General features: G+C 43.7%; 1 protein-coding gene across 1 annotated transcript in view; it reads right to left on the bottom strand.

Annotated features, from left to right (window-relative positions):
* The window catches only part of LOC146866993 (guanylate cyclase 2G-like), a 161495-nt gene that overhangs the window by 33157 nt on the left and 108966 nt on the right, over window positions 1-19372 (bottom strand). Inside the window, exon 3 of the mRNA XM_085618900.1 lies at window positions 16842-16951. Coding sequence (XP_085475026.1) covers window positions 16842-16951 — 110 coding nt within the window. The remainder of the gene's footprint in view (window positions 1-16841; window positions 16952-19372) is intronic.

Genomic DNA, 19372 nt, shown 5'->3' with positions numbered 1-19372 from the left:
TGAATGCTGTCTAGCATAGCTTTTTCTCCTAGGTGCGCTGGACTATGTATTGTGTTAATGATGACTTGAACCATGGAGTCGGGAAGAAACCATATAGATTTTTCCTTCGTCATCCATCCTTGATCCGTTTGGATCCCTCCTAATTCAGTCCATTTCTTTATTTCTTCTGGTGTAGCATGTGTCTGTATGTCGATTACATCAAGGGCGGGATCCTTAACTGTCATGCAATGTGTTGGTGTCGGAACTATTGTCTTTGTCGTGTCAGTTGTGGGAGTCTGATTCTGAGCAGTCTGTTTAGCTGTTCTGTCAGCTAGGTCATTACCCTGAGAAATGATATCGGTAACTTTTGTATGAGCTTTGCATTTCATAATCGATATTGCAGTAGGTAGATGAATCGCGTCTAATAGGGCTTGAATGAGGGGTCCGTGTTGGATGTGGGCACCGTGAGAAGTTAAATAACCTCTCTCTCGCCACAGTACGCCGAAGTCATGGACGACTCCGAATGCATAACGTGAATCTGTGTATATGTTGACTTTCTTATTTTTGGCTTGAATACAGGCTTGTGTCAGAGCGATGAGCTCTGCTGCTTGAGCTGACAAAGTGTTAATACAATTTGTTTCAATGACTTCAGTGTCTGTTGTGACTGCGTAAGCGGCCACTAACTCTCCTGTACTTGTTCTCATACATGACCCATCTACATACAATGTCAGGTCTGGATCTGATAAAGGGATGTTTGTCAAGTCTTGTCTGGGTTTCGTCGTGATAGTAATGACTTCGACACAATCATGTGCCAATGGATCTGTTCCGCCCACTGGTAACAGTGTGGCAGGATTTAACGTATTACAACGTCTGATTTCTATGTGTGGCTGAAACAATGTCAATTCGTAACCAGTGAGTCTCGCTATAGTCAAGTGTTGTGTTTGTGTGCGGTTCAAGAGAACCTCTACTGCGTGTGGTACTTGTACTGTCAATTGGTGTCCTAACACTATGGCATCGCTTTGTCTGATTGCTAAAGCTGTTGCTGCCACCGATTTTAGGCACGCAGGAAGAGCCTGAGCTACTGGATCTAATGTACTAGAGAAATAAGCACATGGTTTGTGTGATCCTGCTTGTTCCTGAGTGAGTACTGACAAGGCAGTACCTTCGCGTTCTGAAACAAAGAGTGTAAACTGTTTACTGTAACATGGTGTTGCTAAAACAGGTGCTTGGCATAAAGCTTTCTTTAAGCTTTCAAAGGCGTGTGTATGTTCTTGAGTCCAAGGGAGGACAGTCGATGTGGCTGCCTCCTGTGTTGTCAACTGGATGAGTGGTTTTGCTAGAAATGCATATTGAGGGATCCACTGCCTACAGTATGAAGTGAGACCTATAAAAGCCCGCACCTCCTTTTGTGTCTTGGGTGGTGACATGTTAGCAATTAACTGGATGCGGTCGGGTGTAAGCTGTCTTCCCTCCTTGGACAGCAAGTGCCCAAGGTAAACAACTCGCTGGACACAGAATTGCAGCTTAGAAGGGGACACCTTGTGCCCCTTGTCGGCCAGAAATTTCAAAACCGTCAGTGACGCTGTTTCACATTCAGGTTCGCTTCGGGCGGTGATCAGCAGATCATCGACATATTGAAGCAAGGCAGTGTTAACTGGCATGTGGATACTGTCAAGTTCTCGTTTCAGTGCTTGGCTATAGATGCTGGGGCTTTCTGTAAATCCTTGAGGTGCGAGTGTGAATTTAAAACTTCGTCCATTTAAACTGAATCCGAACAAATATTGACTTTCCGGATCTATGGGGACGCTAAAGAAAGCATTCTTGAGATCAATTACAGTGAAGAACGTTGCTTCTGAGTCAATAGCTGTTAGTAATGAAGAGATATCTGGGACCACAGGGTATTGTGGTACAATACATTTATTTAATTCGCGCAGATCAATAACTAATCGATATACTGGTGGTGCTTTTGGATCCGTTCTTTTAAGAATCGGAATTATCGGAGAATTACATACATTGGAGTCGGTTTCGACAACCACTCCTTGTGCAATGAGCTTGTCAATGATTTGCAGCAAAGCCACAACAGCATCTGGTGGTAACTTGTATTGTCGCATTCGTGGTAGTACTACTCCTGTTTTCAGTGTGACTCGATATGGTGTAATGTTCATGCAACCAACATCAGTGGGGCCTTATGCCCATAAATGTGTAGGTACATTCTGCAGCCGGCGATCCAGGTCTCTAGACACGTAGTGACCTTTAAAGTCACGCAAAAATAATCGTACTCCTTCCGGAGAACAACATATTATAGCTCCTAGAGCTTTCAATGTTTTTATACCTAGCAAGTTTTCTGGACATGATTTAGTAAGCAATAAATCTGTAGTACGTGTCAATGGACCAACCGTGAGTGGAAGAGGTTGTGTTACGTCATTAATTATAGGTTTTCCTGAGAATCCAAGGGAAATATTCTGTGAGCCTGAGAGGGGTGCCCCTGGAACTTCACTGCGTCTTATAGTTGTTCTGCTTGCCCCTGTATCAAGTAAAAACTTTCTGTCTTCCCCTAATAGTTCACTATGTACATAAGGTCCCTCTTGATCTACTGGAACCTCAATAAGGGGTAAGCCAACTTCCCTCTCTAGGCTATTTCATGTGTATCGCTGATAATCGGGATAATCGGCTTGTGCATACTGATACATCTGTTATGTTGTTGCTTGTGTTGCAACAATAGGCTGCGCTTGTGGTGGTGCTACGGTCTGTTGTAGAGCTGCCTGTTGCGGAGCTAACCTAGGTTGTGCGTGCTGAGGGATTTGTTGTTGATTCTGATCCTGTCTAGGTGGACGTGGTCTCTCCTGGGTTCTACCTGTGGCAATATTATGTTTCAGGACTGGACAATCGTGTATATAATGACCTTGTTGTTTACAATAGTTGCATGTCCCTTTCGTTGGACCTGCGGAATCACCCTTTAGATGACCATCAGCTGGAACTGACTGAGCAACAAGCATTTTCATTTTTGTATCTTTCATACGTCTTTGTTCGTGTTCTTGTTCTTCTCTAATTCTATTATGGTGATATTGTAACATCTGTAACATCTGTGACGGGGTATTACCTTGCCAGGTACTTTCGAATTTCAATACTCTATTCTTGACTTGTGGTAGGGAATTTTCAACTAATTTTGTCACAAACAGATGTGGATATGACTCGCTACTTGCTTTTATGCCACTATTTATACCAAAACATTTTTCAAATCGGGAGTAGAAATCACTAGTGTCTTCATCTTGCTTTTGTTTACAGGCTGAGATTGCACCCCAGTCTTCCTTCTTCGTAGTTAATAAACGTGGCAGTACCTGTACTAGTAATCCTGGTAATGCTGTAGTCTTTTCCCCAAGCCCTGCTCCTGCAGCTCGGGCCCTTTCTTCGTTTTCTAATGCTGTCCAATCTATCTTTTGGTCTCCCACCTCCCATTCCTTTTCTTTGAGTTTCTCGTAAACACCGGCGGGTAATAGGACTTTTAGTATTTTCATAATGTCGGGGTAGGTATACTCTCCCATGAGTAACATGTCTTTTATTTCACGGTGGAAACCTGCTGGATCTTTGTCATGGCTGGGTACTACTTTCTTCATTTCTAATAATTCAATTTTAGTTATAGGCGTGTACACAAACACGCGTGTAAAGTTATTACCTTCACCTCTGATTGGGTGTACTTCACGTAACGGATTCTGTCTATCTATGTGATACATTTTTCTTCCCGTAATGGGAACTGGGACGTGTTCTGGGCATACAAAAGCTATATACTGGTTTCGGAATTCTAGAATTTCATTAATTAAATCAGTACCTGACCCTCTCCATTTATTCGTGAGTAGTTCTGTCAATATGTCAGGTAAGGGTCCTGGATCAGAGTGTTGGCTTTTATATAATATAAGGAGGTGTTGAATCATGTATATACTAGCTAAACGCTGTTCGTATGGGTCAAGATTCAGAAACGTGTGTGCTAGTGCATCATCATTGTATTCGCTGGGACTATCAGCCCATTGTACTGCTGACCTGGCTAAGTCTTGTTCGTCCATGGAATCGAGCATGTGGTACCCCCTTCGATCTCGGAGTAATTTATCAGCGGCTTGGAATAGGTGTTCGGGGGACCTTGTATTTAACATAGGGTTTGGAAAATGTCTATTATATTCTGGACGTATCGGACGTATGGGGTCATTAAAGCCTCTGGTATTATTATGGGGTCGTCCTCTACCTACGTAAGCTATCGTTTCTAATTGTTCTGAGTCTTGCTCCTCCTCTTCTTCTGATTCTACTCTGTCTGCTTCTCGTCTTTCTTTATGTATTCGTTCTACTTCCTTGCGGATCTTTCGATACATGGCGATTATACACGCCTGTCTATCATGTTTCTCTTCTGATATGTTCTGACCCCATTTGGCAAGTTTTTGCATGGTATCATAATCTGCCCCAGGCCTGTCTTGGTTTCTAATCACGCAATTTATAAAAAAGCGTAGTAGTTGTCTTTGTACATCCACTTTCTGGTATTCCATAGCTTCGTTAATACTCTCTGGACCTCGCCCTGTTTGGACAAAGCGATATATATTGTCTAGGTGTTCAACCATTCCTGGTATCGTCATTAAATACAATGTAGCTCGTCGTATACGTAGTGATGATATGAGCAATTTGTCCTGTCTACCTGGCACTGGGTCGTATCTACAATCCACAAGCTGTTCTTTAAACATGTCGGATGTCGCTAGTTGGGGTGTACGTTGGAGTGCTAAATCTCTAAGGGTCTGTTTATTTCGCGGCGGTGTGGCAAACATGTCTGTCGTACCTCCTGTAGCACCATCTGAGGTGCTAGGCACGAAAGGATTCGTTGGACGTAGGATAGAGATTGTAGATGCGGGAAAAACTGTAGAAACGGACGGACCTGTTGGAACTTGTGTAGGAGTTTGTTGTTGCGGGGATACAGAAGGATGCTCTTGGTGTTGAACACCATCGGCAAGCGGTGTGTGTGGTATGGTATTAGCATACTCGGGAGCTACGTCATCTAAATAGGAGGAAAGGAAAACGTCCTTTGCTGTTTTGGGATGTGTTTTGGGATGTGCTTTTATCGGGAGCAATGGAGGAGTTAAGTCTTTTGGTATTTCCGGGGTAGCCTTAGGTAACCCTTCGGCCAGAAGAGGATACATACCATTCATAAGAGTGTTTCTTTGTCTATCTACTTGTTCTGATTTTACTCGGGTACCTTCCTCAATTAATAGATTTTCTTGGGTTTTATTTGAATTCTCTCTACCTTTCTCTTCCTGTCTGAGCGCTTTTTCTGTACGTCTATATGATTCTTTACGCCATAATTCAATGGCATCTTTCTGTGACTGTCTGGCTTTCTTTTTCCATAATTCTTCTTCTACTCTCATGATGCTATCTGCATCCCAGGTCCCCGCTGCGGGCCATCTCTGATTTTCTGGCAAATCCTTGGTGTAGTCCACCCATAAATCAAGAAATAATACGGCATCTAGGCCATGCTTATGATACATAAAGTACCCTGGAGTGTCCCTAGGTGGGATGGGAACAGCTTCTTCGAGTACACCTTTTCTAGTTTTGATCTGTCTTAGTTTCGAAAAGAGCGGCATTTTTAGACCTTATTACTAGAACACACTTTGTATAATAAACACAATAATGAACAGTCATTCACACCACAATATATATAGAACGTATTAAAACTTTTAACACTTAACAGTTTAACGAACGATGATAACTAATAGAAAACTAGTTACTGACATAATACTGACACTAGATAATACTTATTTATATGCAAGACATACTATATATACTGCTAAACAGTACAGATACACTGCTGAAACAGTGCAGACCGGATTTGTGTACCCAAACCCGTCTTGACCGGCACAGACTATGTGCACGTTAAATGCCTCCCCGGTAATGGTACTCACCGGGTAGCTCGGAACGGAAGGCCTCGGAACGGAACTGAAACTGGACCGGACTGGACTCGACTCGATTGGACTCGGAACTTCGGAACCTGGTGGGCCTCTGTATACCTCGGATCTTGCTCTCTCAGCTAGGCTCTGGTCGGGATACTTCGCACTTCTCACCGCCTCGTCTGGGTGTTGATCGCAGCCTCAGTCGCCCCCGTTTGGCCGGAGGGAGATACAGGAAATCCTGCAGGTACGCGTTTTTGTCCGTTCAGCTGTGGCAGGAGACCGGGCCTGCAACGCACCTCCGGCGCGTGAGATGAGAAAGTGTCCCTGTTCGGGCGCCAATTTATGTGGTAAATATTTCATTACCGGTACTATTTTTTATGCGGTAAAGTCTAGGAAGAATAACTCAGTAAATATAAGAGGCAGAATCCGTGGTATTAGAGGTTCTAAAAGGCTTTATTCCTTTACAAAGGAAATACAATTCGAATTGCAGGCTTCTAATTCCATCACCACGAAAGTTCAGGAAGGAAGGGCATACATTATTGACAGATAATCAGTTTTATAGGAAATGCATTACAGTGAAACAGATGCAGGAGGCGTAACAGCTGATAATACAGATAAAATGTGCATACGTAACTAATAGAGGCGGACATATAGGCGTAACTTAGTAAACGTCATTATACATGATGTCACAAGTGGGTGGATCCATAAAAGAATCCTGCAATGTCAGCAGAAATATTTGGCAGAGATGCGCGCGCAGCCGCATGACGTGTGAATGACGTGCAACTAGAGGGTGAAGGGGACTTGACATTTAGCTCTACATGTGGAGACAGAAGTCTGGGGGGTCATGTCAACCTAATCCCAAATCATATCTAATATCCTATGTTTAAAGAACTGTGTTATCCAAAAGGAAAGGTCTCTAGGATAGAATCTATTCTATACTGACTGTTAGTGCGTGTACAAGCGTCTAAGTGTCTACATGAGATGCGAGGGGGTAGGAATATTCCATGGTAACGGGGGCTATGAATTACTTGCATGAGGACAGCGAGGCCTGGCCCTTCGCACGGTAGCTGGAGGAGTGTTTACCTAAACTACTAGACAGGAATGCATCGGATGAGGAGCGGAGCAGATAATCTTGAAGGTGAAATACAGTTTTTGGCAGGCAACAGGCTGGATCAGGCACCGTTAGCCGCGCAGGGAGTAGGACAAAGTTCATCGATACAGATGCAGGCTCAGACTGGAGCTTTCAGAGGCAGGAGGCAGGAAAAGGCTTGATGACAGAATTCTGGGCCTACTCGCCTGAATCTGTAAAATGTGGAAAGTGAACCACATAAAGTCGGTGGCCTTTCATACTTAGGAATGGAATATCTGACCCATTCATGGCGGATCTGAAAGAGGACATGTTGACGGTGGACGCACATATATTTACGTCTTCAAAACTGGAACTGGAGGGAACATACATGTACTTATAGCATGCACATGGAGCCGTTGGGGTCTACGATAGGGGACATAACTGATCACAAAATTCATATTTCCTCACTACCAACAGCTTCCCAGGAACAAAGAACAGAGCTCAACCAAAAAATTAGCAGGGAGGAAGTATTGGAAGCTATGAAAGGACTAAAAAGAGGCAAGGCGGCAGGTCCAGACGCACTCCCAAATGAGCTATATATGAATTTGTGGGAAGCACTGCCACCCCCCTGACAGAACTGCTCAACGAAGTCTTTATAGGGAAAAGAGATCTCCCATCCTCCTGGAACGATGCAATCATTAGTGTCCTACTAAAATCAGGAAAGGACCCTACTAAATGCGAGTCTTATAGACCGATCTCACTTTTAAATGCAGACTATAAGGTCTATAGCAAAAAGATTAAGAAAGATTGCGGGCTCAGTAGTGCATCCAAATCAAAAAGATTTTATTAAAGGAAGGCATATACAGGAACTCACGCACATACTTATAAGCACAATTGATGTAGCAATCCAGCATTCAATCCCTTTATTAATTATAAATCTGGATGCAGCAAAAGCGTTTGACAGGATTAGCTGGACTTTCTTAAATGCAACCCTTGCGAAATTTAACTTGGGCGATACGTTTCTGAGCGCAATTAAACAGATTTGTAAAGGTCCCTCAGCTAAGGTTCTAGTGAACGAAAATTTAACGGCTAAAATAACGATAAAAAGGGGTACAAGACAAGGGTGCCCGCTATCCCTGCTACTTTTTGACCTGTATATTGAGCCACTAGCGTGACTACTAAGGAAAGAGAAGGAAATAATACCATTCAAATACCAGGGCTGGGAGAAGAAGGTTGCACTATTTGTGGACGACCTGATGGTGTTTACCAGCAACCTAACGGCCTCCCTCCCAAAAATTTAAGACATCTTGGGAAATTATGGGAATGTGTCAGGGTATCTAGCAAATCAATCAAAGACTGAAATTCTAGAATGGAACAATGACTCTAACGACTCAAGAGTAAAGGAAAAAAAAATACCTTGGTCTAGACCGCACAACAGACATAGAGGCAACAGCGAGCCTGAATTTCGAGAGGATCCATAAAGAAGTGAAGGAGCTACAAAAAGTGTGGAGGGGTTTTCCTCTGACCTTTATGGGGAGATCAAACATAATTAAAATGGCAATACTCCCAAAATGTACATACTTGTTCAGCACCATCCCATTGGAATTCAGAATAGACTTGATAAAAAAAACTGCTAGGAGAATTAAGTAGTTTCATCTGGGCCGCTAAAGGGGCAAGGATTGCCTGAAAGAAGATTAGGAGGAATAAGGCACAAGGAGGGATTGCCAGCCCAGATATCCTGCAATATTGTAGAGCGTTCCAATTTTAAAATATCAGGAAACAGCTAAGGAGCTTTGATATAAATCCTATATACTTGCAGGCAGCAGTTAATAAGGAAGGCAGCCACTATTTATACAAATTTGGTCACCCAAATATTTCAAGAACATAAAACCAAAAGACCCTGAAGGCGTCAGCAAAACTCTGGGACCAAATGAGAAGATCACTTAAAATTTCATACTATAGTAAGTATTAAGTACGCACCAATCTGGGACTCCCCAGGAACTCCAGAATGTCTAAAAGACAGGTTAGAAAACCCCTTGAGGGAAAACAACAATACAAGATGGGGCGAGCTAGTGGTACAAAACTCTGTCATAGAGTGGGAAGTCCTGAGTGAACTGACTAAGGGCACACTTTCGAGATTCAAGTACTACCAACTAACCAGCTGGATTAAACATCTAAAAGACAGTCAAGATGGAAATGGGAAAGTAGAGGAAATGCTACAGGGGATTAAGATCAGCAAAAAAGATATATCATATTGGTACTGGACATTAATACAAGAAGAGGAGGAAGACTACACAATTCCAGGTGAGATTTGGGGAAGAGTACTGCCGGAGCTGGATATCCAACATGAATGGCAAGTATCTATGGCTACTTGTTGAAAAATTGTGAAATCTGCACCTCTGAGAAGGAATCATTTATTCACCACCCACAGAGCGTACTGGACGCCAAAGAAGCTATCAAAGATCAACAGCCAAAGGGGGAGAAACTGCCCTAAATGCGGAGAAGTCGGTGCAGATGAACTACACATGTTTTGGTAGTGTCCCCAACTCGAGGAATTTTGGAAGGAGACGGGTAAGACCTTGTCTAAACTGCTGGGACAACAGGTGGAGTTAAGTATAGACTTGGTTATTTTTGGGATAAGCCAACATGAGTTAAGTAAACCCAAGCCGAGCAAACATCAGGAGAATATTCTCTTTATACTGATACTTCTAGCAAGAAGGGAAATATGCATTAAGTGGGTGAAAAGTATACCTCCAACACATAAAGAGTGGCTAACCTCCATACAAAGAATAAATAGACTAGATAGGAGTGGGAACACAGGAAAGAGATATACATTTTGGAGTGGAAAATTACAATCATATGAATTAAAGAAAGTGACATGCATGTAATGGTCCAATGATTAGGCAATGCAACTAAAGATTTCAAGTGGGAACTTGAAGGAGTAGTCATAGTGACTAGCTCAATCCAGAACCGATTTGCGCTGGAAGCGGACAAAAAGGGGCTCAAGAACAAAGGGGAAGAAGACATTTTCCACGTACACGTTGCGTTTACCCAGGAGAAACCCCTAAAGGCCAGAACAGAAAGGGTAATGGGCCCCCGACACCTCCATTTCCAAAATGTTTCTGAATGAGGACTTAAAAAAAAAAAAAAGAATACGCTTTTTTAGAGACTGAATTTTGCATCCCTAATGAAGAATGTCTCTATATTGTTGAAATCTTTGCTTCTTGCCAAGCGACGTGGGTCCCTTGCTCACTTTGCCACTGGATTCAAGACAGCCTGGCTGATGAGGGTTATGAACCCGAAACCGATCCCAGGATGCTTGTTTCCTGCCCAGGGAAGACATGGCATGGCAGTTCGGGCTGGTCTGTTCCCATGAGGCACAGGGTCAGACTGATTTGCATATGGCCATGTCTGAACTGGGGTGGCGGAGTGAGCTAAAGAAGGATGATAGATTAAACCCAGATCAGTTGACTGGGGGTGAGTGTTTGCAACGTTCAACACTCCGTCCATCATCCCCTTTGGTTTTGTTATGTACAAGGCAGCATTAGGCCACGTTAAGTGGCTTAACGCTACCTTGTACATAAGGCAAGGCCCTTATCGCCTCGTGAATGTCACAAAAACTGACGTTCCTGTGGCGATAAGGGCTTGTACATATGCCCCTGAGTGTGCTAAATGGTATTTCAGGTATCAAGACTTAGCACAAAAGGAAAGAAAGGTATTTTAGTAGGTAGAGTTAATATACAATAAGACAGAGCATTCCCCTATTGGGGTGTCACCTTTCTTTTGTATGTATGGTCATATATTTCTTTTGGATCAGTAATTGTCAACATAAGTTCACTCTGTGCAAGAAGTATTAACTGAGTTAATTGATGTTCAGACATCTGCACAAGAGACCATGAAAAATGCTAAATATGCTTATTAACTTCATGCTGATAAAAGAAGTTGTGCACCTCAGCATGTGGTACGTGAGAAAGTGTGGCTGTTTTCAAAGAATCTGTACTTTAATTTCTAAATTGCAACTTGAATTTGGGGGTTCATTTGTGATAGAAAAGATGGTAAATCTAGTTACTGTAAGATTTAAACAGCCTCACTCTATGAAAATCCATCCAGATGATTATATGTCCTTGTTAAAGTTGTGCCCTTCAAAAAAAATGTTTTACTTTACATCCTATACAAGTCCCGTAAAATTCTGAGAATACCTATGAAGTACAGAGAATTATGGTAACAAGATTTGCAAGAGGAAACTTACAAAATTTGATGGACTTGAAGGGTTTTGGTCCTGCAGAATAATCATGGGAAACAGCTTCCAATCTTCAGACTCCATGATTTTTGTGACAACTTTAGGCAAAATATCCTGACGAACAAAGAACCCCACCACTGAGAAGCAGTCATTGGGGAGCAGCACCATCAAGAAGTGGGGTTGGAGATCCAACTTATCCCTTAGTATTCTCCGTGTGTGGCTGAGCACTCTTTACTCCAAGTGACTTTCAGTGAAAGATTAGCAGTCATTGCGGAGTGCTAGCAAGGAATGGATTCAAGCTGCTTGCAGGTGGAGGACAAGCTGCCCTGCAGTACCCTGGCCATGAGCTATGATTCCCAGCAGGACACCGACTCAAGTCTTCAGAGAGACGGCAGCCATTTGGGGGCAGATTTATAACGGACTTGCGCCACTGTTACGCCGCCGTTGCGTCACTTTTGTGACGCAGCGGCGGCGTAAACCCTGCGCCATGTTGCGCCCCATTTACAACGCACATGTGGGCGTACCTGCACAGGGGGGGGCGTTCCGGTGCAGGAACGCCTCCGAAAAGTGGCTGAGTGAAATCTACAAGATTTCACTCAGTCACTTTTCCGGCCATGCTGCGTCAAAACCCTGCTCCTGCTTGAAGCAGGCGTAAGGATTGACGCAGCATTGTAACAATAGGGCACCCCGAGCCTTGCTGGAGCTGCGTCGCGCTTGCGACGCAACTCCAGCAATGTGCCAACCTTCTGCCATCAGATGCGTCACGCATCTGCTTGTCCTTGCGCCACGATGCGCTGCATTGTAAATGCGGCGCATCTGCGGTGGCGCAAGGGCAAACTTGCGTGACGCATCTTCCCTGGCGCATCCATGCTGATTTGCAGGGATGCGCCAGGGAACATAAATCTGCCCCTTGGTTCTTTATGTATGACTTTCCTCATGCTTCACTGATCCTTTTGTTGGTTGTTGCTGAAACCAGGACCTGGCCATATAGATTTTTAATTCCACATCCCAAGACCTATTGCTTTCTGAATGATTGTTCTATGGTTATTTTGGATTACAGTGAAATGTTTTTCTTCTGCTTTTTCTACTACCTATGTTAGATACCACACTTTTCATGGTTGCTAAAACCCTATCATTCCAGTTAAGACCCTCTGTAAATGTTCTCATAAATATATGCTTTTCTTTCAGCTGCACAGCCCACCCATTAAATTCACACCAAACTCTTCGGAGTTTGTGGCTCATTTCACTCTAAAATCTTCAAATCAAACATTGTGTTACTGGGAAATGTCAACATTTGGTGTGATCAGGGAAACAGGTCAGAAAACAAGAGTCTAATTGAGCCCACTGAACCTTTTGTCCTTGGCCAATTAGTATCCTCTCCCACTCATACGGTAGACCACACTATTCTTTGTTTTAAAAAAATGTAACCTCCTCCACTATACCTAAACTTGCCCTCTTGTTAGGACTTTTGGCTATATCAAATACCGGACAGTGAGACTAATCCCGTTTTCATCCCTTGAAGCTTTGGTCACTTCATGTAAAGACTTCAGGAAAGTGAAGTAAACCTTGTTATTAGATGAAAAGAGTGTGAGGTTGTGTATGAGTTGTGTGTATGTGTGTATGAGTGAGAGAGAGTGAGAGAGTGAGAGAGAGATAAATAGAGGTGGAGGAAGAGAGAGAGAGAAACACTTGCTCCAGCAGGTTCGATAGTGGAAGATCTGGACTGAGTTCTTTGGTTTACAGGATGGCACAGCGGTACAGATCAAAAGGGAGAAGCAACACTTATCTGTCAAATTATAAGGCCACATGCCTTCTAGCTTGCAGCATGAGTACCATGCTGAAAGTTGCCCACGGGTAATTTTCAACACAGCAGAGACACAGACCACCCTCAATGACTCACCCGGCAATGGAACAAAATTTAGCATAAAATGCAATGACAATAAAAAAATAAAAGACAATAACAAACAACTTAACAATCCTTGAGAAAGCATGCCGATTTCAAAGGGCAAAGAGAAACATGTGTTGATACAGAGAAATAATGGATTTCAAACAACACAACTAATACATGGGTAAGATTAATCAACTTCCTGTGGAATAATAGCTATTGTAGCTATGATACAAATAAAAGAACATAAACACAAAGTAAATAATGCTGTGTTTATGTGAGAAATAGCATGCTTTTTTATGTTTCGCATTTGAACTATTTGACTTCTGACTAAAGTAAGTTTTAGACTGAACTTTTGAAAGCGCTAGTTGGAATGAGCTCCTTTTGAGCAATTTCTGCATCTCGGTTATCCAAAGAGTGCCTTATAGAAGTGGAAATTTTTTCAACTCTGTCTATGCAGTGCTGAAATTTCCATTTTACATGTATTACGATAACAATTTGTGTCTCCTGGAGGGAAGTCATCACCTCAGCGATGGCAGTTTGGGATACTGCCATTCTAGGTGACCTAGGCAATCTTTGAGGGTTTAGACAATCAGCTATGATTGGGGTCTAAGCAGTAGGAAATGTGTGGGAACTGGAGGGTATGAAGTCATTTGGCAGCCTGAGCACAGAATCTGTCCTTGCTGGCTAAATCTTGGAAAATCTGCTACATGTACAAGTAGGGTGTGGTGGTCTATATCTATTCTGGAACACTGTGAGCGGTATCCAGATAATGATGCCTGGAATGTAGAATGTAGAGGGTTGCCTAGGGAGGTTTGTGTCGCAAGTGAGTTGGCAGTTGAAGGGCGTTGATGGTGGATGGAGTTTCTGTTCTGTGAAGACTTCAAATAAATACTCTTTCAAATTCAACTTGGATTCCTGCCTGCTCTGTCACATGGGAGACCAGGATGTTACATTTGGTGACGATCTGACATACAACCTCAAGGGAACACTATATCAGCGATCTAAACACATCAAGCAAGCACAGCACCTACTCAGTTGCCTGCCGGAGGAAGCGGTGTACAACCATAAAGAGGGAGCAGTGCGGAGCAGCCTCGTGAGACCTCTAGCTGTATTCGTTAAGGAGCACCAGATTTGGCGCCGCCGCCCCCCCCCCCCCCCCCCCGCACCGTGGGGGAATTAGCCCGGCGGCGAAGGGGTTAATGTCTTGAAATCTATTGAGTCTAGTGTGGTAATTGACTTTTTGGAGGATCTCTTTGAGATGGAGGGTTTTCCCTTATCCCCCCTCTCAGATAATGGTGTGCAATTTACTTCAGGTATTGTTGAGGAGTTTTTGAGTAGCAGGGGAATCAAGCACAAGAGGGCTGCGTTGAACCATCCGGAAAGTAATGGTGTGGTTGAGAGATTTGTGAAAGTGCTGAAGGAGACGTTGCAACAGGCTGTTGCGACAGGTACGGATTGGGAGGTGGCCATGAAAAAGAAGGAGCGTGAGTACAGATTAACCCCACATTCTTCTACAGGGATGTCTCCCTTACAATTGTTCCAGAAGAGGGTAGCGAATACCAAGGTGACCCCTTCACGGGTCACTGTTAAAAGATCTTTGGTTGATGATGCTGTTGGTAGCACAGAAGGGTAGAAGAGAGTGATCATGGAAAAGAGGAAGAGGTGGTTTGATGAGAGAAGAGCTGTGAAGAACACTGTTGTGTCTGTTGGGGATTGGGTGAAGATCAGCTCTTTGAAAGAGTAAAAGAAATTTAAAGTTCAGTGAACCGTTTAAAGTTATCAAGATTTTAAAAAATGCAATTAAAACCAGCGACCACAGAGTGTGGAACTTAAATAGAGTGGCCAAATGCAAACCCAATAGTGAGGATGTGAAAGGAAAAGGTATTGCACAAGATAATATACAAGTAGGCTGTGGTTTTTTTGGAACTTTGATTTTTTTTCTGTGAAAGATACGTGTTTTATTAGTAGCACACATATTATGTCATATGGTTGTAACCTTGACCTCTCTGAAGCCAGCTGTTTTTCTGAGTGTAACTTCTGTTGAACATTATAACTGAAAAAGGATAACCTCAAAATGTAAATGTCAGTGTGCTGTATGAAATTCAACTGACTAAATGAGGCATTTTAAGGTTTTTGCAACATAAACTTCTACAACAGATATCCAGGTGCTTTTACAATAGGGTGCCAACAAGTCGACACCTATTGCTTCAATTGTAGGGAAATATTCAAGATTGTGTTATCTTATCTATTGACCAAATATAAATCAAAATAAATACAAAGAAGGGGGTTATCTGAGGGAAAAGGACGAAAACAATGTGCACAAAATGTTTCATACACTAACGTGCACATATAAATGTAACATATGAATTCAGTGCATTTAACATCTTCACTCGTGGGAAAGGCAAATATCATAAACAAAATTAGGTTATGTAATGAAATCAGATTATATGTATGATGGTTTTGTAGTTCTACACTTCTTAGCATACAGCTGAAAGTCCCAATATGAGGAAGTGCACAGAACATCTATATAAAAGCATTTGCAGTGCAATAGATCTCGCATTTACACAGGTTTGAGCTATTGACATTGTAAATGACAATGCCTTTTATTTTTGTTTTCATTTTTAAAACATACATAAAAGGCATTGTCATCTACAAAGCCAATAACTCAAACTCTCGCAAATGCGAGACCTATTGCATTGCAAATGCTTGTCTTATCTATTCTGGAACACTGTGAGCGGTATCCAGATAATGATGCCTGGAATGCAGAATGTAGACGGTTGCCTAGGGAAGTTTGTCTCGTAAGTCAGTTGGCAGTTGAAGGGCGTTGATGGTGGATGGGGAATCTGTTCTGTGAAGACTTCAATAAATACTGTTTCAAATTCAACTTGGATTCCTGCCTGCTCTGTCACATTGGAGACCAGGATGTTACATAGGCCATGTCCCAGGAAATATGCAGCTATGTTAAAATATTCAGAGACAAGTCTCCATTAGAAAATAGGCTTCTGGTGCACCTCTCTGAGGAAGGTGATATCCCTGATGTATCGGAGGCTGGTTAACAATGGTCCTGATGCGCTGGCAAAACTAAAGATATGTTGGGATGCCGCCCTCAGCCTACTAGAGGGCCCATAATCTGATGAAGCTAAGGTATAGATTAGAACGCTTGTTGCTCGATCTGGTTTCTGACAGGTTCACTTAAATCACAAGACACGGCTACAACTTCTAAAATATGGTAAGGCTACACCCAATACATGTCTGGGGAGCCGTGGACAGGAGGGCACACTCTATCACACAACCTGACAATGTTGTCTAAAAGTGGCTTTCTGGACCAAGGCTACTTATCTCTTGGCATCAATTCTAGAAAACCCATACCACTAACTGCTAAATTAAAACTACGGAGAATATAGGGGTGTGTGCATGCACCCACAACATACAATAAATAAAGTATTCCGTTGAATTGATAGTGCCTCGATTAAATATTGCTAGATACTGGGATAGTAATGACCCCCTGACATTAAAACTGTGTGCAAAATATTATGGACCAGTGGATGGCTGCTGAGAGAGAGGGGTACTCTGGCCTTGGATGTCGCTAGATATTAATCACGGGAAAGGGCTGGTAGCACGAAGAGGTTTAATTATGGACATTAAACCACTGGGTTGTAGCAGGAAGAACACCAATCCACACTTAGTAAACTGCTTCTTTAGTTGAGGCTGCTGTACACAACCCATACTCACCACAAAGCCACTGACTTCAAACTGCTGCACCATAAAGAACACATAGTTGCCGTTGGTGAGTCCTTGTCTCTCTGCTTCCAAAAGAATCGACTTGGCATCAGCAGAGCTGCATATCAGTATGATAACTGCAGAAACACGAAAAACAGCCATTTCTATGCAGACCACAGTCCAAGCACAGGTACAGAAGAGCACGACAGGTAGCCACAAACATACAGCTTTAGGAGCGCGAGATCTGCCCACTCACCCTACTTGCACTAAAACACGAGCTCTGCTCGCTGCTCCTGCTTTTTGGTTGCAGTTTTTCTGATTTACGCATTTAAGTACCTATTTGCCCACTTCTTCATTCATGTATAACTCTCATTTGCACACCTTTGTATACTGTTGTTTATTTGAGTATTTACCTCAAATCTCTTTACTGCTTCGAGGATTATGAAATGAGACCCATCATGCATTAATTAATGATCAATCAACCTCATTAAAGAAAGATGATGCCAGTTTAATCCTGACGCGGTTGTGTCTCGAGTCAGGCTGCTGCGACCCCTAACTTGCCAATTGCGACCCCTGGCCCTGCATTTGAGACCCCTGGTCTCAGAGAGGCAAAATAAATGCCTGGAACACAGGGGCGCTTGTCCTTACGAACATTGGTTGGGACTCAAATCTCCTTGTTATTAGTTATTTTATTTACTACCCTATTAGTGAATAGTTTTCAATATTCGGGTATTAAAAATGGTGCACAAGTAGCTGGAATATGACCTTCACAGGCAGCTGCGGTAAGTAATGAATGCTTATAAATGTATGTTGTGTGCAGGTGAGAGTGTGTTGATGTGTGAGAGTGTGTGTGTATGTAAGCATGTGTGTGTGGGTGAGTGAACGTAAAGGTGAAATAGCGTGTGATGTCACTTCTGCTACCCAGTTGCAGCCGGTGCAGACGACAGAATAGGAACAAGCATTTACAATGCAATGGTCTCGGCATTGGTAAATTTAGAGCTATTGGCATTGCTCATGACATTATTTTTGTTTATGTTTTTGTTTTTAAAACATTTAAAGACACGGCATTGTCATGAGCAATGCCAATAGCTCTAACTTTAACAATGCCGAGACCGTTGCATTGTAATGCTTGTTAAGCTTAATATTGGGTCGGAGGCATTGGTGATGAAGCTGTGGGCAGCCACCAAGCCCTTGTTGTGTGGCCATCTTAAGGGTACGTCCGCCAAGTCGAGGCCCAACGCCTACTGGGGGTGACTGAGCTCGAAGACCAAATACAACACCTGGAGGCTGTCTCGTGTCGTAATGTTACTGACGACACTCAGCGCTCCTTGACCATAACCCACACGGAAGGGCAACAGGTATCCCGTGGCAATGCCCCCACCTCTGCCGACGACGACCGGCAACCTGGATGCTACAGGCGTAGCTGGGGGGGGGGCGGTCCGCCCCAGGCGGCACTATTTTCGGGGCGGCACGGCGGCTGTAGTGCAGGCGCAATGCTTGCGAATGCTGCTGCACGCACGTGTCCAGGCCGGCCTGGAGCTCCTGGAGAGTTGAGGCACGCTGCTTCCAGCAGACTTGGGTTTTTCGTACTTCTGATTGCGGCCACAAGCGCCCGTTAAATTGCAGCAAAAAGTAAGCGCGAGCAGGGTATTCTCCGCTTTGTTTTCTAAGGTCATAATTTAAATAGGCAGCCGCCGGCCCGGTAACTGTTAGGCTATAAATAATTCTCGTTTATTGTCAGGGCAGGCTCTCGCGGCGTGGATCCGATCACAGGGGGCGAGGCAGTGGAAGTTGTGAGAGGGTGGATGTCCTGTTGTGTGTGGTTCCTCCTCGCCAATGCCCCGCCCACCGGCGGCAGAAGCACACTCAGCATTCCCTCGTTAATCTACCGCGCCCAGCAGTAAGTTTCGTTTCTCCGCTGCTCCCCGTCTGTTTCGTTTCACTGGTGCGTTGGAGGCTCGTTTACTTCTGTTCCTTTCTGAAGAAAGAAAAATCATCAAGTCACCTCAGCGGCCAAGCACAGAGCTCCTGCCGTACAGTAGGAGATCAGGTGAGGGAGCAACGCCGGGACACCACCGCCTTTCTCCGAGGCACAGCAGAAAATGCCTCGGAGAAAGGGAGTGTCCTTTTCGGATTTGGGCGTGTTTTGCTGTTGTCTCCTCCCTGAGACTTCTCGCAAAAAACACGCCCCCCGATCCGAAAAGGACGGGGCAGGATTAGAGTGACGGGACCTCTTCTCCAATGGCTGGCCAGCATTTACTAGGCCAGCCCAATGGAGAACAGGGAAGAAGAGGGGCGGGTTCAAGCCCCTCTTCTCCCAAGTCATTATGTCTCGCGAGCGAGACTGCGCAAGCGCAGCCATCGCTAGCCCGAGACCTAAAAAGTAATATAAAAAATAAATAAAACCACTCACCTTGCGCTCGCTACATCACTGAGTCAGTAACAGTAAGTGCAAGGTAAGTGGTTTTCTTTTTTGGAAATTTCATTTTCCCTATTTTGTCATTTGACGACTTTCCAACTCCACACCGCTCTTACCTGCACCAGCCACAATCGCCACT

The sequence above is a fragment of the Triturus cristatus genome, chromosome 1_2, assembly GCF_964204655.1.
Source record: "Triturus cristatus chromosome 1_2, aTriCri1.1, whole genome shotgun sequence".
Classification (NCBI taxonomy): Eukaryota; Metazoa; Chordata; class Amphibia; order Caudata; family Salamandridae; genus Triturus; species Triturus cristatus.
This window is presented reverse-complemented; position numbering and strand designations above follow the sequence as displayed.